Source organism: Lineus longissimus, chromosome 3, assembly GCF_910592395.1.
Source record: "Lineus longissimus chromosome 3, tnLinLong1.2, whole genome shotgun sequence".
Taxonomy (NCBI): Eukaryota; Metazoa; Nemertea; class Pilidiophora; order Heteronemertea; family Lineidae; genus Lineus; species Lineus longissimus.
Window position 1 is genome coordinate 6,644,822 of NC_088310.1, and position 19,454 is coordinate 6,664,275.

At 39.8% G+C, this 19,454-nt stretch overlaps 2 protein-coding genes across 6 annotated transcripts in view; one reads left to right on the plus strand and one right to left on the minus strand.

Moving 5' to 3' along the window:
* The window catches only part of LOC135485589 (serine/threonine-protein phosphatase 2A 56 kDa regulatory subunit gamma isoform-like), a 31,337-nt gene extending 24,103 nt beyond the window's left edge, over positions 1 to 7,234 (plus strand). For all 4 annotated transcript variants that reach the window (XM_064767781.1, XM_064767783.1, XM_064767785.1 and 1 more), the window contains one exon: positions 1,973 to 7,234. In XM_064767781.1, coding sequence (XP_064623851.1) covers positions 1,973 to 2,122 — 150 coding nt within the window. In that variant the 3' untranslated portion in view covers positions 2,123 to 7,234. The remainder of the gene's footprint in view (positions 1 to 1,972) is intronic.
* Positions 7,235 to 11,485: 4,251 nt separating this feature from the next.
* On the minus strand, positions 11,486 to 17,181 carry LOC135484689 (NAD-dependent protein deacetylase sirtuin-2-like). Of its 2 annotated transcripts, none has more exons than XM_064766322.1 (14): positions 17,160 to 17,181; positions 16,699 to 16,733; positions 16,378 to 16,396; positions 15,774 to 15,935; positions 15,436 to 15,542; positions 14,979 to 15,041; positions 14,706 to 14,774; positions 14,375 to 14,498; positions 14,143 to 14,208; positions 13,783 to 13,838; positions 13,380 to 13,505; positions 12,997 to 13,067; positions 12,681 to 12,747; positions 11,486 to 12,436 (listed from the first exon to the last, which is right to left on the minus strand). In XM_064766322.1, exons 1-14 carry the CDS (start codon positions 17,170 to 17,172, stop codon positions 12,323 to 12,325), a joined length of 1,092 nt encoding a protein of 363 aa, XP_064622392.1. In that variant the 5' UTR covers positions 17,173 to 17,181; the 3' UTR covers positions 11,486 to 12,322. The 2 variants fall into 2 exon arrangements, with proteins under 2 accessions (XP_064622392.1, XP_064622393.1); XM_064766323.1 differs by lacking the exon at positions 17,160 to 17,181 and adding an exon at positions 17,075 to 17,097.
* Between the last annotated feature and the right edge of the window lie 2,273 nt (positions 17,182 to 19,454).

A 19,454-nucleotide genomic window follows, 5' to 3' on the forward strand; every position in this document is an offset into this window, starting at 1 on the left:
TAAGATCTTAAGTTTTCAAGCTTTTTATCATCTATTCTGTCTTACATGTGTTAATATTAGTGGACAAAAATAATAAAATTTCTTGAATTAAAAGTAAAAGTGATTCGAATTTTAGTAAATTTTCAGGAATTCATTAAGAAATCATTGACAAGAGTGTCAACTTTAGAGCCAAGCGAGACTACATTTCATCAGATGAGCCAGATTTATCCATTGCTAAAAATATATTTCTTCAGATTCAGTTTATAATCCAATCTTGAATCCTGCAAGCTGATTGTTAAATGCCCCTTCTCTAATTAACTAGAGGATTGGTTGCACCATATCGAGCATGGGTTTCTATTTTCTGTGGGCGAGCCTTTGTCATAGCAGCATCATCTTGACCAGCTTTTAGATCCTGTCCACCTATTTCCAAATCTGCCAATTTTATGTTGAATATGTTTCTACTTAAAATGCTTTCCTCAAACTTTTACCCCTTTCCATTTTTGTCTACTTTTCTACTTTTCCTGTGTACTTCGGTGAAAGATTATCTAAATTTTCCTTACCGAATTTCATTTCTTTCTTTGTTCAATATTTCTCAGAACTTGGTTGATTTTTCATTGGAACTTGGAAGAAAAGAAGAAAAGAAAACTAAAAAGCTTACCATAACTTGTTGGAAAAATTCAATCTCAGGCATATGCTTCATGCTGAGATCAACCTCTAAGAAGGAATTCATCTTCTCTTTCTTGAACTCAACTTGAATTGAATTTCTGCTTGGAATGTGGAAAAATCTTGTGTTGAAAGGTGGCATCAACTCCTAGTCATCACCCTACGCATAGGCTTCAGATGATCTGTTGGTTGGGGGTAGCTTCCTTAGTAAATCTTGTCATATGGTGACAATTCTAAAAACATTCTCATTTAAACTCTTATCATCTCTTCTGATTGCTGCAGAAAACACAGGACAAAATATAAACAATGGAATAATATCTCTAAACACTATTGTGCTTGGATGAACAGTAACTTTCTGATAATTGAAGGGCGTTTCTTAACATTCTAATATTCATGTGTCAAAACCTCTCATTATCAATGTAAAACCGTCATCCCAGCATTGCATTATTTACAATGGGGACAGCGTGTGTGTCATTGATATGCAGTGCTTTCAAAACTAACAAGTTAACACCACTTTAGTTGCATTTCTTTCCCCTCCTGCATGCAGTTTATCATTATTTTATTGTTTATTTCATCCTCTAGTCTAACCCTTTCTCCTGCTATTTACCCTGGTAGTCATGTGCTGCTATGTGATAGGTTATCTGATCAGGGGTCGTGCTACAGACAAATATTCCCCTCCCCTCTACTGTCTTTTGAAAAAGATTCCTACTTTTCATAAGCAAAAGGAACCAGTTTGTAACCTATTGGATATTTCAAAACAAACCTGATGCCCCGGTTTGGTCCTTGCAAGTGGGTGTCGGAACCAGTGAGACATCTGCAACTCAGAATGAACATTTTCCTTGGCCAACTGTTCACAATGTTTTCCAAGCCAATTTTGCCAGTTAAGTGAGACCTAGTGCAACCCCTGATCAAGCCCCTGCTCTGATACCCTTTTAGTGGTGGTCCAATGATATCAGCATGTTGCAAAATTGTGTCGGCATCTGCCCAACGGAGCTGTTGGCTGCCCAGTCAGATTCCACTACAGTAGTAGTTCCCATCATTGAATTGTCACAAAATTTCGAACACTTTCAGAAAAAAGGTTACATGTACTAATGAAACAGGCAAAGAACAAATTTATTGAAGGAATCATACCTCTATTTCTTAAAAACCTTGCCCTCTACTTGCTGTTGTGCCAAAGAACGTTGATATCATGGATCATCCTTTCAAAAACTTTTAGTTCTCCTTTGTTCTGCCTACAGAAAATAGAACCCTGCATCGGTCCGTTGGTACAGTCTATCCTTGTTTCCTTTGCTTCCGTTTAATTTGTTTTTCTTTGCATGTGCTTTGCTAGGTTAACAAGACGCAGCAGACGAACCGGAACAAAGAGAAGCCTCTGTTACGCCGCAAGTCTGAGTTGCCACATGACGCGCACACGATCAGAGCTATTGAGAGTCACAAGCGAAGTGAGGAATATTTGACTACCTCAAGAGAAAACAACTGAGATTGTTTAAATCGGGGGAGTGGCCGTCCGTCTGGGGGATATCTGGGCGTCGTGATGATCGACATTGTGGATTGACTGGCTGATCATAGCCACAACGTATGCTCACACCTCCTGCATTTCCCACTGATGTGTATAAACAACATTCTGGGACCAGTCGAAACGCTTTGACACATTTCAACAGACTGATGACGATTTTCGTTTGAATTTAATTGAAAAAAAATCCTTAATATTTGATTTCTCAATAATGTTATTTGTACGGATATTCAATGGAGGTGCTTCTTGGTTAACAATCTTATCTTATTTGTGGTGTGCTCAATTCATGAAGTTTTATCTAAGTTTTCTAACAATTATTGAAATCTTTCCTCTTAAAGTGGGCTAAGCATGTTAAAGAAGTCACAGTACTCTTTTCCATGAAATCTTAATAATACGGTTACTTCAAATAACTGACCTTTCCCAAAAAATGTAAAGCAAGAAATTTATGTTTTGTGTGGGGACATACTTTATACAGACAACTGTGTCAATTTGCTTCTTGTCAGAAAATTGTTGTCAGTTTGTGTATAAACCTGGCCAGAACTGAGATAATTGGAAAAAGAAGTGGAAAAATTCCATGTTGGGTAGCTACGTGGTGTTTTAAAATGATCAGTCATGCTTCAAAGTGGGTACCAGCAGATGGATTGATCAGGCTAACATTTTCCATCAAAATGAGTCCAATATCTTACCTGTCATTCTCGGCTTTTACTCAAAATAATTTTCCAATTTTCTCAGTTCTGAAAGGGTTTATAAAGCGGTCAACTTGTGAGCTTGGCTCCCATGGGGTAGACCCGCCCAAAATAACTCCTGCTTGTCATGCTAACCTATAACTAGAGGGATCACATGTCATATTGTTCTTGTGTTACCCGGCTGTTGTCAGTTGTTTTGTATTGATCACACTGCGTGTAAAGTTTTACCTTGCCCCAATCTTGGTCATATTGTGCACCGTTGTCAAGTTGCTATTAATATGAGCTGGAATGATACACTCACGATGCAACTGTGGCAATATTTCACTCGTGATGTCAGTGACAAATCTCCTGCCGAGGCGTCACAATTTGACCAAGATTTTGTTTGAATGTTCTGATGATTTGTTACTGCTGCTGAGACGGCTTTGTATTTGGTTTTGGCTCCTGCTAGTACTAGTCATTGTTTAACATGTGTCCGCCATGTTGACTGTCGGTTACCTGGTAGGCGGGCTCGGACTGCTAGAAAATACATAATGCTATCTGATCTATTTCACCATTTCATAACTTCATAAGTGGCTAATGGAAAGATTTGGTTTGCGTATCATGATTTGGATTGAATTCAGTATCCCTTTGTTGTAATTTTTTGTCGACACAGTCTGTAATTATTAACAAAAAGTTGGCGAAGGCCAAGGGCTTCATGTATGGTAAGAAAAAAAGGACTTTTTTTCTGTCCCGTCTGAATTTTGAGTTACCCCTTATGTTACCGATCCACAACTTTCCTCTGAAGATTCAAAATCAAGGTTTCATTCATCTTTGTATCTCTATCAGTCTATTCTTCAGTAGTTTTATCTTCCTTTCCAAACTTTAAAAGCAAAAAATATATGAAAAGACGTTCTATGAGTCCTAAAAAAGTGTAAGAGCTTTCAAATTATGTTACATGTACATTTATGTCTTGCTTAAATCATGAAATTTAAAGATAATTTTTTAGTAAAAATCTGTAAAAATAATTCCTGAGCTCAAATGATGTGCGGTAGGTGATACGTAATTATGGCATACTTCAAGATTCATGCTCTGGCCTGGTAGTCATTAATCATGATTCAATATCTTGATTCTACAATTCGTCAGTCTCCTCACTTGTACACAAATCATGATCATAATAAACCCTGATTCTGGGTGAATATGCTACAATTTGTGCTGTGCGTGAAGATGCTGTGTTCAGTTTAGATTGGAGACTGGCTTCACTCGCAAATGTGATGAAAGAAGCGATATCCAAATCTGGATATCAACTAATTTCATCTCATGATGATTAAAATAACCTCAGTTTTGAATGGAGATGATCGAATTGGTCTCTTGTTATGAGTGGAGATCAGCTTCAAACATTTCATAAGGTATGGGGCAACACTATCGAATGGATTGCCTTTCGGTTTTGTGATGTATAAAGCCGCCTTCAATCTAGATTGTAATTCAGCAGCCTAAGACGTGATGTATTCTTTGCTAATACATTACGTGATGTATTCTGTAAATAGTATAGAGTCCTGTACTGTTTGGCGCAGGAGTGTGAGGGGTGGTTCACAGCAATGATTCACACTGTTACATAGTATGTATAGTTTAGTTGTCTCGAAGTGTTGTGGGCCACCCATCAGTTGTACATTTTATAAATAAATCTGATGAAAATTTGAAACGAAATTGACAGAATTGGCTACTCGCATGCAGGCTGTAATTGATGTGTGGTTCAGTTACGGCAACGATTTTATCATGTCCTCATCGCCACAATATTTTCAGCCATTTACACAATCATTGATGTTATGTAATATGTATCTATTTATTAACACGACTCTCTGTTCAGCCCTGTGTATCAATTGTATTGATGAAAAAAAAGCAAATATGTGAACAGTGGAGTACAAGATCTGTTAAAAGCTATGATTAATAAAAATAATTTGTGGGGATAATGATGATGATCCTAATACTATTGTAAGACTTGTTTACATGTGGTTTCGATATATTATTTTATCTTTGAATAAAACTACTAATTTTCTTTGTAGCATTTGTATTATATTGAAGCAATAAGTTGTAATATAGTTTTCTTTCACTGTGTAGTGGAGAAGTGTGGGGGTGCCCCTGGACCTTGGCCATGGACATGCTCCCGGTTGTTTTACACCCAGTAATCTGGCAACTTCTCGACAGTGCGATTTCCTATCGTCATGTTCAGTGTGACTCTGTTTTTCCACAGGTATTCAGCAAAATAAAACTTTGGGGGACAAGGTGGTTGTCATCTGCCAAATTCAGTCAAAGCGTCTGGAATTATGTGTTTCTGATGCTGCATACTAATATGATGGTTAGTTTGACTGGTCGTCAGCTCTCTTGGTGTACGAAATGGGTATAAAATTTGCATATTGAGGGGTGCATGTAAAAAAAAACCCAGGTCACTTCTAATGCTGGTGAGGTTTCCTTTAGCTCATTTTGTGATTCTCAGGGGTCTAGGGCATTCTTATGAACAAATTTAGAAGTGTTTAAGGAGGTTGCATAAGGAGAGTTGTGTACATAATTCATTTGTTTCAACCTGCGGTTAAAACTCCCATTTGACTTCATTTTCACCTTGCCTATCATGGGACTAGGTAAACAGTCTAAAAATTGTTAATAATGACTCGCTAGAGGAAACTTGGGTGAACGTTTTCCCTCCCCAGGTTTGAGGCCAACACAACCTTAAGTGACTTATCAAATTGTAAATGATAGTAGAGGATGATATTCAAACCAAGAGAAAGTCATTGCTTCTTGCAGCTATAGCTAAAATACTCTAAAATCTACCCCTGGAGACGAACTTGTATACCCTTGTGCCCTCTGAGGTTTTATAGTCAGTGAGTATTCCACGCATCCTGGACCCAATCTCTGGATTGCACTCATGTTGTAAATATGATTCATCAGGAATTTTCTACAATAGTCGCTGATACTGAGCAGTTGTGATTTGGGTGTCCACTGTTGAAAGATCCTAATCAAATCTTTGCATGCATGTTCCCTGTTGGCATGGTTTCAAAAACTTGTGTCCGCAAATAGTATAAATCCTGAAGATTTGAGGAGGGTTCTTTTGACTGCTGTCTGTGATTATATGACGCACTTGGTAGGAATATAATTCAGATAGTGGGTAATAAATTGTCATAATGTGATCTAACCTTTACCATGAAAATTGCTAGCACCGGGTTGCTGAGAAATTTAAAAAATGGTTTGCCAGTTTTATTTGGGTGATTCTTCTTCTTCTTCAGCGTTCAACCTGCCTAAGTACTATAACCTGATTTGGGTGATGATAATACAGGTATTTCTTTATGATAAATAATGGGCATAAAGGACCTAACTGGGGGAAAATATTGTGTGATTAAAAAAACTAATTTTGTGAGTGGTTTTCTGATTGATTCCTAAGCCAGTGCACTTTACTGCTCAATGAAATGTGTGAGAAAGGGATTCAGGCAGATTTTGTATGAATACATTCATGGTAATTTATATGAATTCAGTAATTTTCTGAGTGATTTTGAAAGGATTATTTCTGGCCTGGATAGAACTTCAGCCCAGACATATAATTTTGGTTAAGTTTATCAGATAACAACTTGAAATAGCGTGAGGTTGACGTCATTGTTAAAAATGTCGGTTGAATGTTACCACTGAAATCGGGCTTGATACTGGTGGCATGTATCAGTTCGGCCTTGAGTTCTCAGGTTCAAGTGAGATAAGTTTGCTTGAGAAATCTCTCAGAAATATGCATGCCTTTCTCAATTCTTGGTGAATCCAGAGATTTTGTCCAACCTGTTGTAGATAGTTAGCTGCTGGTCAGTGGTATATATCAATAGAGACCTAATGAGATGGTCCACTTTTCTGCTTGGCAGCTTGGTGTGTAGTTGACCTACCGCCAGGCTGCCGGTGCCAGTCTTTCGGTCTTCCTCTAGGTTCTCTTGAGAAAGCTGTCCATATAGCTTATTGCACTGCTTCTTCCCTCGCCGCTGAACTTGCTATCTCAAAAATCTTCTCCTCTGTGCTGTCGAGTTGTCATAATGGAAAACCTATTTCTTTACTTGGCTAAGGGGCAGAACAGTAATTAATCAATGAAAAAGTAGTACATGTACTTTGGAAACTTATACATTTGCAAATTAAGGCCTCATCCTAGTACACAAATCAGTTAGATGGTGTTAATTTTTGATCAAGTTTGTCCTGATGACATGAACGAGGATGGATTTTGAGATAGCTTGAATGGCATGATACACAATGCATACCACCACCTTTAATGGTATTACATTGATTGTTTGTCAGTAAGATCTTGGGTTTTTTTCTGTTGCATGTCTTATTGTTGTCATGCTGGAGAAAATTTGAAGGAAAAAAAATGTAAAATAAAATGCAGATGTCCATTTACAAATGTCTCATTCATATGTTTTCTTTGGACTCTTTGATAGACGTGGAAGGGTTTGGGTAATAGTGCCCATGCTGTTGGCATTCTGAATCTTGGGATGATACCTGGAAGACCCATCTGAAACAACTTGTAGCAGATAAAACCGTGGGGCTGACTAGGTTAACCTAGTCACATGGGACAGACAAATCCTCCTGCTACACCAGCCACAATTTGTGATGGGACAATTCCTCCTGCTACACCAGCCACAATTTGTGATGGGACTATTCCTCCTGTTACACCAGCCACAAGTTGTAAAAGACAGAATACATGTCCTGCTACAACCAGCCACAGGTTGTGAAGGGACCATTTCTCCTGGTAAACAAACCACAAGTTGTGAAACACATGGGACAGACATTTCCTCCTGCTACACCAGCCACAATTTGTGATGGGACTATTCCTCCTGCTTCAACCAGCCACAAGTTGTAACAGGACCATTTCTCCTGTAACAAACCAAAGTTGCGAAACACATGGGACAGACAATTCCTCCTGCTACACCAGCCACAAGTTGTTGAACACAGAAGACGATTCCTCCTGCTTCACCATTCACAAGATGTAGAATAACAGAAGACTATTCCTCCTGCTACACCAGCCACAATTGGTAATAGACGGATGTCCTGCTACAACCAGCCACAAGTTGTGACGGGACCATTTCTCCTGGTAAACAAACCACAAGTTGCGAAACACATGGGACAGGCAATTCCTCCTGCTACACCAGCCACACTTTGTAACAGGACTATTCCTCCTGCTACACCAGCCACAAGCTGTTGAACTCAGAAGAGGATTCCTCCTGCTTCACCAACCACAAGATGTGGTATGACAGAAGACTATTGCTCCTGCTACACCAGCCACAATTTGTAAAAGACAGAAGACATGTCCTGCTACAACCAGCCACAAGTTGTGACGGGACCATTTCTCCTGGTAAACTAACCACAAGTTGCAAAACACATGGGACAGACAATTTCTCCTGCTACACAAGCCACAAGTTGTTGAACTCAGAAGACGATTCCTCCTGCTTCACCACCCACAAGATGTAGAATGACAGAAGACTATTGCTCCTGCTACACCAGCCATAATTTGTAAAAGACAGAAGACAAATCCTGCCACAACCAGCCACAAGTTGTGACGGGCCATTTCTCTTGGTAAACAAACCACAAGTTGCAAATCATATGGGACAGACAATTCCTCCTGCTACACAAGCCACAATTTGTGACGGGACTATTCCTTCTGCTACACCAGCCACAATTTGTAAAAGACAGAAGACAACTCCTGCTACAACCACCCACAAGTTGTGACGGGACCATTTCTCCTGGTAAACAAACCACAAGTTGCAAAACACATGGGACAGACAATTCCTCCTGCTACACCAGCCACAATTTGTAAAAGACAGAAGACTATTACTCCTGCTACACCAACCACAATTTGTAAAAGACAGAAGACATGTCCTGCTACACACAGCCACAAGTTGTGACGGGACCATTTCTCCTGGTAAACAAACCACAAATTGCAAAACACATGGGACAGACAATTCCTCCTGCTACACAAGCCACAATTTGTAAAAGACAGAAGACAACTCCTGATACAACCAGCCACAAGTTGTAAAAGACAGAAGACAACTCCTGCTACAACCAGCCACAAGTTGTGACGGGACCATTTCTCCTGGTAAACAAACCACAAGTTGTAAAACACACGGGACAGACAATTCCTCCTGCTACACCAGCCACAAGTTGTTGAAGTCAGAAGACGATTCCCCCTGCTTCACCATTCACAAGATGTGGAATGACAGAAGACTATTCCTCCTGTTACACCAGCCACAAGTTGTAAAAGACAGAGGACATGTCCTGCTACAACAAGCCACAAGTTGTGACGGGACCATTTCTCCTGGTAAACAAACCACAAGTTGCGAAACACATGAGACAGACAATTCCTCCTGCTACACCAACCACAAGTTGTTGAACGCAGAAGACGATTCCTCCTGCTTCACCATCCACAAGATGTAGAATGACAGAAGACTACCGATTACCGTTCGTCTGCTACAACCAGCCCTAAAGTTGTTTACCAGAAGAATGGTCCAGTCACAACTTGTGGCTGGTTGTAGCAGGAGTTATCTTCTGTCTTTTACAAATTGTGGCTGGTGTAGCAGGAGTAATAGTCTTCTGTCTTTCTACATCTTGTGGCTGGTGTAGCAGGAGGTATTGTCTGTCCCATATGTTTCACAACTTGTGGCTTGTTTACCAGGAGAAATGGTCCCGCCAAAACGTGTGGCTGGTTGAAGCAGGAGTTGTTTTCTGTCTTTTACAAATTGTGGCTGGTGTAGCAGGAGTAATAGTCTTCTGTCTTTCTACATCTTGTGGTTGGTGAAGCAGGAGGAATCGTCTTCTGCGTTCAACAACTTGTGGCTGGTGTAGCAGGAGGAATTGTCTGTGCCATGTGTTTCGCAACTTGTGGTTTGTTTACCAGGAGAAATGGTCCCGTCACAACTTGTGGCTGGTTGTAGCAGGACATGTCTTCCGTCTATTACCAATTGTGGCTGGTGTAGCAGGAGTTATAGTCTTCTTTCATTCTACATCTTGTGAATGGTGAAGCAGGAGGAATCGTCTTCTGAGTTCAACAACTTGTGGCTGGTGTAGCAGGAGGGAGAAATGGTCCCGTCACAACTTGTGGCTGGTTGTAGCAGGACATGTCTTCTGTCTTTTACAAATTGTGGCTGGTGTAGCAGGAGGAATTGTCTGTCCCATGTGTTTCACAACTTGTGGTTTGTTTACCAGGAGAAATGGTCCCGTCACAACTTGTGGCTGGTTGTAGCAGGAGTTGTCTTCTGTCTTTTACAACTTGTGGCTGGTTGTATCAGGAGTTGTCTTCTGTCTTTTACAAATTGTGGCTGGTGTAGCAGGAGGAATTGTCTGTCCCATGTGTTTTGCGATTTGTGGTTTGTTTACCAGGAGAAATGGTCCCGTCACAACTTGTGGGTGGTTGTAGCAGGACATGTCTTCTGTCTTTTACAAATTGTGGTTGGTGTAGCAGGAGTAATAGTCTTCTGTCATTCTACATCTTGTGGCTGGTGCAGCAGGAGGAATTGTCTGTCCCATGTGTTTTGCAACTTGTGGTTTGTTTACCAGGAGAAATGGTCCCTTCACAACTTGTGGCTGGTTGTAGCAGGAGTTGTCTTCTGTCTTTTACAAATTGTGGCTGGTGTAGCAGGAGGAATAGTCCCGTCACAAATTGTGGCTTGTGTAGCAGGAGGAATTGTCTGTCCCATATGTTTTGCAACTTGTGGTTTGTTTACCAGGAGAAATGGCCCGTCACAACTTGTGGCTGGTTGTGGCAGGATTTGTCTTCTGACTTTTACAAATTGTGGCTGGTGTAGCAGGAGCAATAGTCTTCTGTCATTCTACATCTTGTGGGTGGTGAAGCAGGAGAAATTGTCTGTCCCATGTGTTTCACAACTTTGGTTTGTTACAGGAGAAATGGTCCTGTTACAACCTGTGGCTGGTTGAAGCAGGACATGTCATCTGTCTTTTACAACTTGTGGCTGGTGTTGAGAAGGAATAGTCCCATCACAAATTGTGGCTGGTGTAGCAGGAGGAATTGTCTGTCCCATGTGTTTAACAACTTGTGGTTTGTTTACCAGGAGAAATTGGTCTTCGGTGGTTCACAACTTTGCCTGTTGTGGGAGGAATGGTCTCATCTTTAACAGATCGGGTTAACTATGGCAAATTAATTGACCCTGAATGTTAACTGAGGCCAAGTGGTTGTTTGTTCATGCACCGATGTTCTTCTTAAAGATGTAGGACCGAGTGTCTGCGAAGTTGTGACATTGGTTGTGACGCAGTTAATGTCCTTGAGACAAGTAATACTATGCATATCACTAGAATGGTTGGTTGTACCAAATGTTCTCTGTCTCAAAGTCCTCACAGATGTTGTGCCATTATGAGGAAAATCTGGATACAATTGAACTTTTACATCGATGTAGAGAGGTTGGTTGTTCTTGTTGTCTTGACTTCGTTGGGCGATCGTCAGGAAGCGTCGCAACTTGTCATGCACAAGTTAATTGCTGGACTAATGAAACCTTATATACCTATATTGTGTCCTGAAAGCCTAATAAGGCTTACTAATTACAAGTAGAGGACACTTTAATAAATGATATATGTGTATATATACATATATACGGTAGATGGCCATTTGTGAGATTTCTTACAGGAACAACAAAATGTCAATAGATTGTCCTCCATGATAGATCTTTTATTTTCAACTTCTGATAAAAGTAAATATGTAGAATAATCCATATCACAGTATTATTTATATATTGCTTCATAACCCGGTGTCCAAATTGATAAGGACTGTGGTGCAGTTCTACTGGAATCCAGAACATACAGTATAACCTCTCTATTGCGGACATCCATGGATCTGGCCACTGGCGTCTTCAATTGGGAGGTTACATGTATGTCATGATCGTCCAATAGATGAAGTCTCAGATAAGATAGAAGCATAAAGAAGGCGCCTGGCTGGCTGTGACCCGAGTCATGGAGAGAGTAAAACTGTCCCTGGGTGGAATTTCAGTGAAATATCTGGAGCTTGGTGTGGCAACACTAACAGCACTAAAAGTATGATTGCCATTGTTGTGTATTTCCCTCCAATTTAACTGAACATCTTCCTGAAGACAGACTTTGTTTTGGAGACATTACTGCTCTTACTTTCAAACAAAAATGCTACAACAGTACAAAAGAATTGGCACAGTCTACAAAGGTGGATGTCTTATTGACCATCATCATTCACAGTACGGTACTTGCTAGGTTTGCACTGAATGAGTTCATATTACAGAATCCTCTTCCTGCGCTAAGCATTGTCATCTTATAACTAAAGCCTAGAACACAGAGTTTTTAATTCGGCCTTTCTGTGATGAGTGACAGCAGCACGCGATGACTAAAAAGTTTTCCACAAAAATCTTCATTTTGCTCACATCACTTCACAAAACAATCATAGTAACAGCAAGCATCACGTAGCGGCATCCAAAGTTACTTAGTTAGGCCACTGAAACTCGATGTGAATGCTGCTGTGTTAGAGTTTATTCGCAGTCTTCTCAGTAGCAGCAGTGCCCCGAGATGACTCCTCTGCTTTGTGCGCTTCATCAATCCTTGCATGTTCCTTCTTGATCAAGTCTCGTAATTCGTCCTGCAGAGACAAAAACGAAGACGTCAGTGAAATAGAAAAAATTGAAGTCATCAAAAGCTGAACGTATCAGACAATAAGGTTGGCTTATCACTCAAGATGATTTAGTTCCTTAGTTAAAATTTCTAGTGTTCACCAAAAGTTGTGTAAGGGTAGTAACTTGATTTCAGGTAGCATTCGAAGATCTCATTGTATAATATGTGATTTATAAGGAACTAAGGGCACTGACTGATATAAATATACCTACCCCCCAGCCTAAAGCATCAGCCAAAGCATAACTTCCATCATCACAGGTACCCTGCCAGAACACATCTCTGCAAATAGAAAGACAAACTTAGAATTCTGACCACCAGTTAGCCATCGAGATGTTGCGGATAGATAAATTCTCTTTGGCTTTGATTATCCTATCAAGGGCTTAATGTCTCTAATCATCATGACATGGAAACTATGCTTTAATAGCTCCAGTAACATTGTCTTATCTGCCAGGGAAGTTCTTGGCACTTCTGGCAGACTTGGTTCCAGAAAGAAACGTAAATGAGAATAATATGTCCAATGCAAATTACCTGTAGTTGTTCTCTTGGTCAAACTGTAGCCCTCCACCCATTCCCAACAGCGCGAGTAAAGGATCTCCTTGCTGGCAACAAAAGCATACAATACTTATATAGAAATGAGAAATGAAATGATCTTTGTCATGTCTGCCACTATTAAAGCTAGTGGTTTTACCAACATCTATCTAATTCTAACAGAAATTTGCTGCGAGATACAGATTTTGAACATCGCTTTCCTTGGCCTAGCTGTACCAGCATAAGGACTAAAATTTCTCAGGACTTGCTTTACAAGCACTTAAGTAAGTTTGAATCGAAGTTCTTGGAAAGAAATAATCCTTAGCTCAGTGAAATCGAAATAAAACATGGGTCCAGGAGGGGCAGATGACAGCAATTCTTACCCCAGTCTTCTGCAAGTTTATATAGAGCCTTGGGGTTGTCTCTGGTACTTGGCCGACCATGGAAGCAAAGGGCTGCACTGCTAATGATGTGCCCATTATGATGAGCAAGTCACATTCTGGCATGTCCTGAAAGACAAACACAAAATAAAAAGTCTTTTGGAAAACATTTCGAAATTGGCTTATATTTTTAGTTGCATTCGTATCAGTACAAGAAATTCTAGTAAAAAGATGTCTTCTACTTCAAAACACACAATAAAATTGACAGATATTAGAGTTTGGAGAAGTTGAAAGTCTCCAAAGGGCAATATGCAGAACGCCCATACATTGGCATGGAACCATTTGGTTTCTCGAATAGAGAAGAGCGGTTGAGCTCCATTGGTAAATAAACAAATATCATACACACCTTTTTGATACTCTGAAAGAATGCTGCTGGCAGGGCCTCGCCAAAGAACACAACATCTGAAAACGTGAGGTTAACATAAAGGGATAAAGTCCATCAAATAAGAGTTCAGATGGGGCCTGCATATAACTCTTCCAGTGAAGTCTACGAGTTAAGACTCGTTAAGACTAGATCCACTGGCTTACCATCTCCTTATATGCAACATCATGAAGTAAAATCTAATGGATTTTTTTGACTGCAGAGTGAATTAGATGAATTCTGAATTCCCTGAATTCAATAGCCTTGTACAAGAATCTGGTAATGACCTGAAATTATCCGTATCCGAGATGTAGAAAACTTCCGTTTGAAGAAGACTCAACTCACCTGGCTTTACTACACCTTCACAGTCCTCTGCTTCACATTTTGGCAGGACATCTGAGAAAATCTTCTCTGAAAATAAGATTTAAGACACTGTAGCCAAATAGATGTCCCCTCAGAGGAATAAAGTGTTCCTAAATATTTGGCCAGTGGGCAAAGAAAACTAATATCAACAAAAGCCAGATTAAGAACTGAGAGCTAGAAGTATTAGTTTTGAGTCTGCCACATGAGTATTTACCTTTTATCCAGTCCTGTGTGTAGCATTTATCGCATTCAATACAGTGAGACGTATGAAAAGAGCCATGTGCTTCCATGATTTTGTCTGTTGGAATCTCGGCAACTCTCTCAAATGTGTCAATATTCTGAAACAATAATCATATCTTTTGATCGATCTGTGGATGATCATTTGAAATGATAGTTCTTACTTACTGTCTAAAACATAGGGCTCTTAATCCAAACAAAATACATTTACATGTGACTACTCCAAAACAAAAATACCAGGCCAATAATCTCATCAGGTGCCCAACTGTAGTGGCACAAAAAGACAGAAGAAGTAATGATCAACTCACCTGGGTGAACAACTTTCTCAGCATTCCCTTCTCATGGATCAGTCGCATAAAATAGTGGCAGGGTGTTGGCTGGAAAAAAGATCTAGATCAGATTAAGGGCTTTAATGGAAGTCCAAAAAGCAATGCCAAAAAAATCACTGACTTGTTCAGTGTCCACAAACATAGCAGTAGCATACTAACCAATAGTGCTATCTTTACTTCCGGCAAGAACACAAAAAGATGACGCTGCCGGTAATACCGTCACTGATACAAACAGGTAAAACACACACTCACTTTGAAAAGACCATCGGCTGGCCAAAGTTCCTTTGCAAGGGTGAAGAAAGGTTCAGGATTTTCCTGCAAAAATCGAAGAGGTCAGAAAATGCCTTGTTCAAATGAAATTGAACTTTGAGCTAGATCATTTAGGAAAAGCTTAGTTAGTTAATAGATCTTCAATTGCAGCTATCAAATTTAGCATTGAGTACAAGGAATAAGTCTGAAATCCACCTAAAAAGGAAATTTGACATCCCTGGTTAATAGTCTCCATGGAGGCTTTCTGGGGTGACGAGTTGCACTATGAAGCAAATATTGACTGGCACAGGAAAATATATTTATTAGTAAGAAAAGTTGAGCTAACTCAAACTTCTGTCATGAACAGGCATATCATTGTATTATATCCAGACAGCCTCTCATACATGTATTGTTTTTTAATTTGAATTATGTTTCTGGCATCAAATCATAACAGACCTACCCTGAAGTATGATATATCAAAGATGGCCATTGGATTAGGAAGGTTGTATTTTTCTAGGTTTGCATACAATCCGGTACCAGGGCTTCGAAAATCTGGAATACCTGCAGCTGAAAAAGACATCAAGGCAGAGGACATGGAAATCAAAGTAAAGTGACTTTCCCAAGGCTAGAGAAAATGCATGTGTCAGTTTTTGGTATTGAACTTGGGATGTTTTGATTACAAGTCGGACACTTTTCTAAGTTGCTTACAATGACTAAGGTTGATTTTCTGGGCAAATGCTCTCAACTGCACAACCTAATATGTTGTAAATAAACCTGACAAGTTTTAGCAATACTTACATGTAGATATACCAGCACCAGTCATGAAGATGATGTTTTTACATTTTCCATCCTTCAAATACTTCACCACGCCATCAAAATCCACTGTTTTAAGAAGCTGGTCTGGTTTTTCTTGATCTTCAACCTTGAATGAGTCTGCAAACTTCTTCCTCAGGAGTTCCACTGAAACCAAATAAATTGGATATCAAGTATGGATGCATTTTGGACTAATAATCAGTCCAAATGAGGACAACTAACAATGACCACAGACCAAGACTGACCTCAAGTGACTGAAATGATAGACATGAATTCTGAACAGCAATTTGGTTGCTAAAGGAAGACCACAGCTCAGAGCCAAGTGGGTTGGATCAAAGTTACACAAAGTAACCACTTGGTTCTCTGCTATCTTATTTTATCTCTAAACCAAACATGACTCTGTTCTCTAACTGTTCATATTCATTAGCCACTTGGAAACTACTTACAGGACCCCATAGCACCTTGACCTGCCAAAAATGGCACTCATGGAAATGACCACCAATGTAAACCAATGGGGTCTGCCTTTAAGACGTCTTAATCTGAAGAACCAGTTCATGTACATGCACTATGTACATCTGTATGAACTTACTTTTGGATTGATCTTGTTCCTGAAAGATAAATAAAGATTGTTAGAGCAATTGCTTCATAAACCTATCAGAATTCTTTTTGCACATTGTATCAACCTAAAAAATATATCACTTTGTAGATCATGTATTATGTATGTCCAATCTAGAATATCTTAGCTTTAAATCATTCCTTTTATCAGTCTCATCTTCCAAATGGGTACATTGTTGTGTTTCAGGCAGTTTTGTCATCTTGAATGACATCCAAGCTGCAACTCACACTACTACTGTAGGTTAGTTTTCATGGCATTAATTTTGACTCATTATTAATCCAATAATCAGCATACCTGATCTTCATCTTCCCCCTTCTTCTTATGTGGGCCTGAAAAATTGAAAAAATGAAAAACAAAAAACTGAACAAGGAAGTTAGATCCGTGTTGTGTTGTGATATAGTAAGCCCTATGAAATCCCTTTTTTGGCATTGATTTCGGACCGATCTCAAATCAGCATGCATGCCTTTTGTTCTAAAGATGGGGGGGGGGGGGGGGGGGGGCTAATTTTATAATCCTAATATGGAAATGACACCATCCATGTACATCAGCCATCAGGCATTGACTTTCGCTTTGAACTGAACGAGGAAGTTGTGGTTGATCAAGTGTTTATTCAAGATTTAGAACACGAATTAACAAATTATTAATGTAGATTGTAACATTGATACTGAACTATCTAGATATCTGGTTCATTTGTAAACAAGAAGTAAACGGAGTGAGTTATTAGTAACTTTATGATCGACAAAAACGATTTTTACCAGACTCTGCCATCGTTGTTCTTGTCTTAAAATTGTGTATTTCCACTTTAACCGCCAGCGCTCGGTGTCGCTAGCCGGTCTGGTCGGATACATAACCTTCTCTAAAGGGGATACAGATAGGGACAGATTAAAATTATTTTGTTGCCAACCAATACACCCAAAGAAATATACAGAATTACTTATATGAGCTATTGGCACTGTGTTGTGCTCAATTTAAACTAAACCCAAACATGGCTGTGATAAGCATGGGCAGAGTCTTCATAGCAAACATTGTTGGACAATCATGGCCAGTCTTCATAACAAACATGGTTTTGACAAACATAACCAGTCTTATTATCAAACATGGTTGTGACAAGCACGGCCAAACAAAGAGCATGAACTAATGAAGTCAATCTTTGCAACTATACCGCATGGAGGACAGATCCGGGAGGACACATGACACAGTCTTCATATAAACTTGCCTCGCATTCAGAATCTGTCCCACGGTGGTGTTATCTCCTGGACAGGGTCTGTGAAGTTGGCTCCCAGTTCCCAGTTCCCAGTTCCCAGTTCGCAGTTCCTTATTCGTACCCAAACATGGGTAAGGAACTGGGAAATGGGCTAAGCATTTTCCAGTTCCCAATTCAAATTTCTTTCAAATATTAACACTCCAAAGTCCGATAACTCAACTTGGTGGTTTTAACCCTTTATCCTACCAAATCTCGATTCAACTATCAGTGACTTTAACCCTTTCTGACCCATTTCCCGGTTCAAAATACCAGCTCCTTATTCGCTTAACTCATTTTAACCCTCTACATCTCTATTTCCCTATTCAAATGCTGGCTCCCGATTCAGCTACAAGTCACTTTAACCCTTTCTGACTCCATTTCATTCATTTGCAAGTCACTTTAGACCCTTTCTGACTTCATTTCCCGGTTCAAAATGCTAGTTCCTTATTCGTCTGAACTCATTTTAACCCCTCTATAAGTCCATTTCCCTATTCAAATGCTGGCTCCCAATTCAGCTACAAGTCACTTTAACCCTTTCTGACTCCATTTCATTCATTTGCAAGTCTCTTTAACCCTTTCTGACTTCATTTCCCAGTTCAAAATGCCAGTTCCTTATTCGTCTTAACTCATTTTAACCCTGCTCAGCTAAGTCTGAAGTTTCTCGTACAATCATAGGCGGATGACCACAGTTGCTATATTTAGTATGGCCACTACGAAGGTGGCACTATTTTGAGACGGGTATCCCTGGTTAATCTTGTATTATTGTGTACTAGCTGTCGCCGCCAGCTAATTATGTATGTAACCATGCTTGTTTATACCACTTGCAGCTTGCCGCTAAGCTCTTCCCTCTTGCAGTCAATGAGACGACTTAATTACCATTCCTGATTTTAATCCCTTTCTCTGAACCAATCAGAGTAATTGCATTGATCCTGTACGTATTTGTAACCCGCATATGATATGTTTGTGGATAATAAAGCTGAATCGGGAGCCAGCATTTGAATAGGGAAATGGACTTATAGAGGGTTAAAATGAGTTAAGACGAATAAGGAGCTGGCATTTTGAACCGGGAAATGGAATCAGAAAGGGTTAAAGAGACTTGCAAATGAATGAAAAGGAGTCAGAAAGGGTTAAAGTGACTTGTAGCTGAATTGGGAGCCAGTATTTGAATCGGGAAATGGAGTTATAGAGTGTTAAAATGAGTTAAGACGAATAAGGAGCTGGCATTTTGAACCGGGAAATGGAGTCAGAAAGGGTTAAAGAGACTTGCAAATGAATGAAATGGAGTCAGAAAGGGTTAAAGTGACTTGTAGCTGAATTGGGAGCCAGTATTTGAATCGGGAAATGGAGTTATAGAGTGTTAAAACGAGTTAAGCGAATAAGGAGCTGGTATTTTGAACCGGGAAATGGGTCAGAAAGGGTTAAAGTCACTGATAGTTGAATCGAGAGCTTGGTAGGAAAGGGTTAAAACCACCAAGTTGAGTTATCGGACTGTGGAGGGTTAATATTTGAAAGAAATTTGAATTGGGAACTGGGAAATGCTTAGCCCATTTCGTACCCAAACACACCATGTTTCAAAATGGGTACGAATAACGAACTGGGAACTGGGAACTGGGAACTGGGAGCCAACTTCACAGACCCTCCTGGACAGGGTGTATCAAAAGAACCCATATGTCTTCGTCCAAACCATGAGGAGTATTTGTCTCAACCATGGGAAGTTTGCTCCTTGTGGAAGTTGTCTCCTGGACGATTGGGTGAGGACCTGATCCTCTCTAGTACAAAATAACAAGATTGTGTTAAAGGACGTGGA

Coding starts and splice junctions, on each gene's coding strand:
- LOC135484689 (XM_064766322.1), bottom strand. Junction 14,209..14,374: donor CACACAGGACTGGATAAAAG/GTAAATACTCAT, acceptor TCTTATTTTCAG/AGAAGATTTTCTCAGATGTC. Junction 12,748..12,996: donor GACCAAGAGAACAACTACAG/GTAATTTGCATT, acceptor TTCTATTTGCAG/AGATGTGTTCTGGCAGGGTA.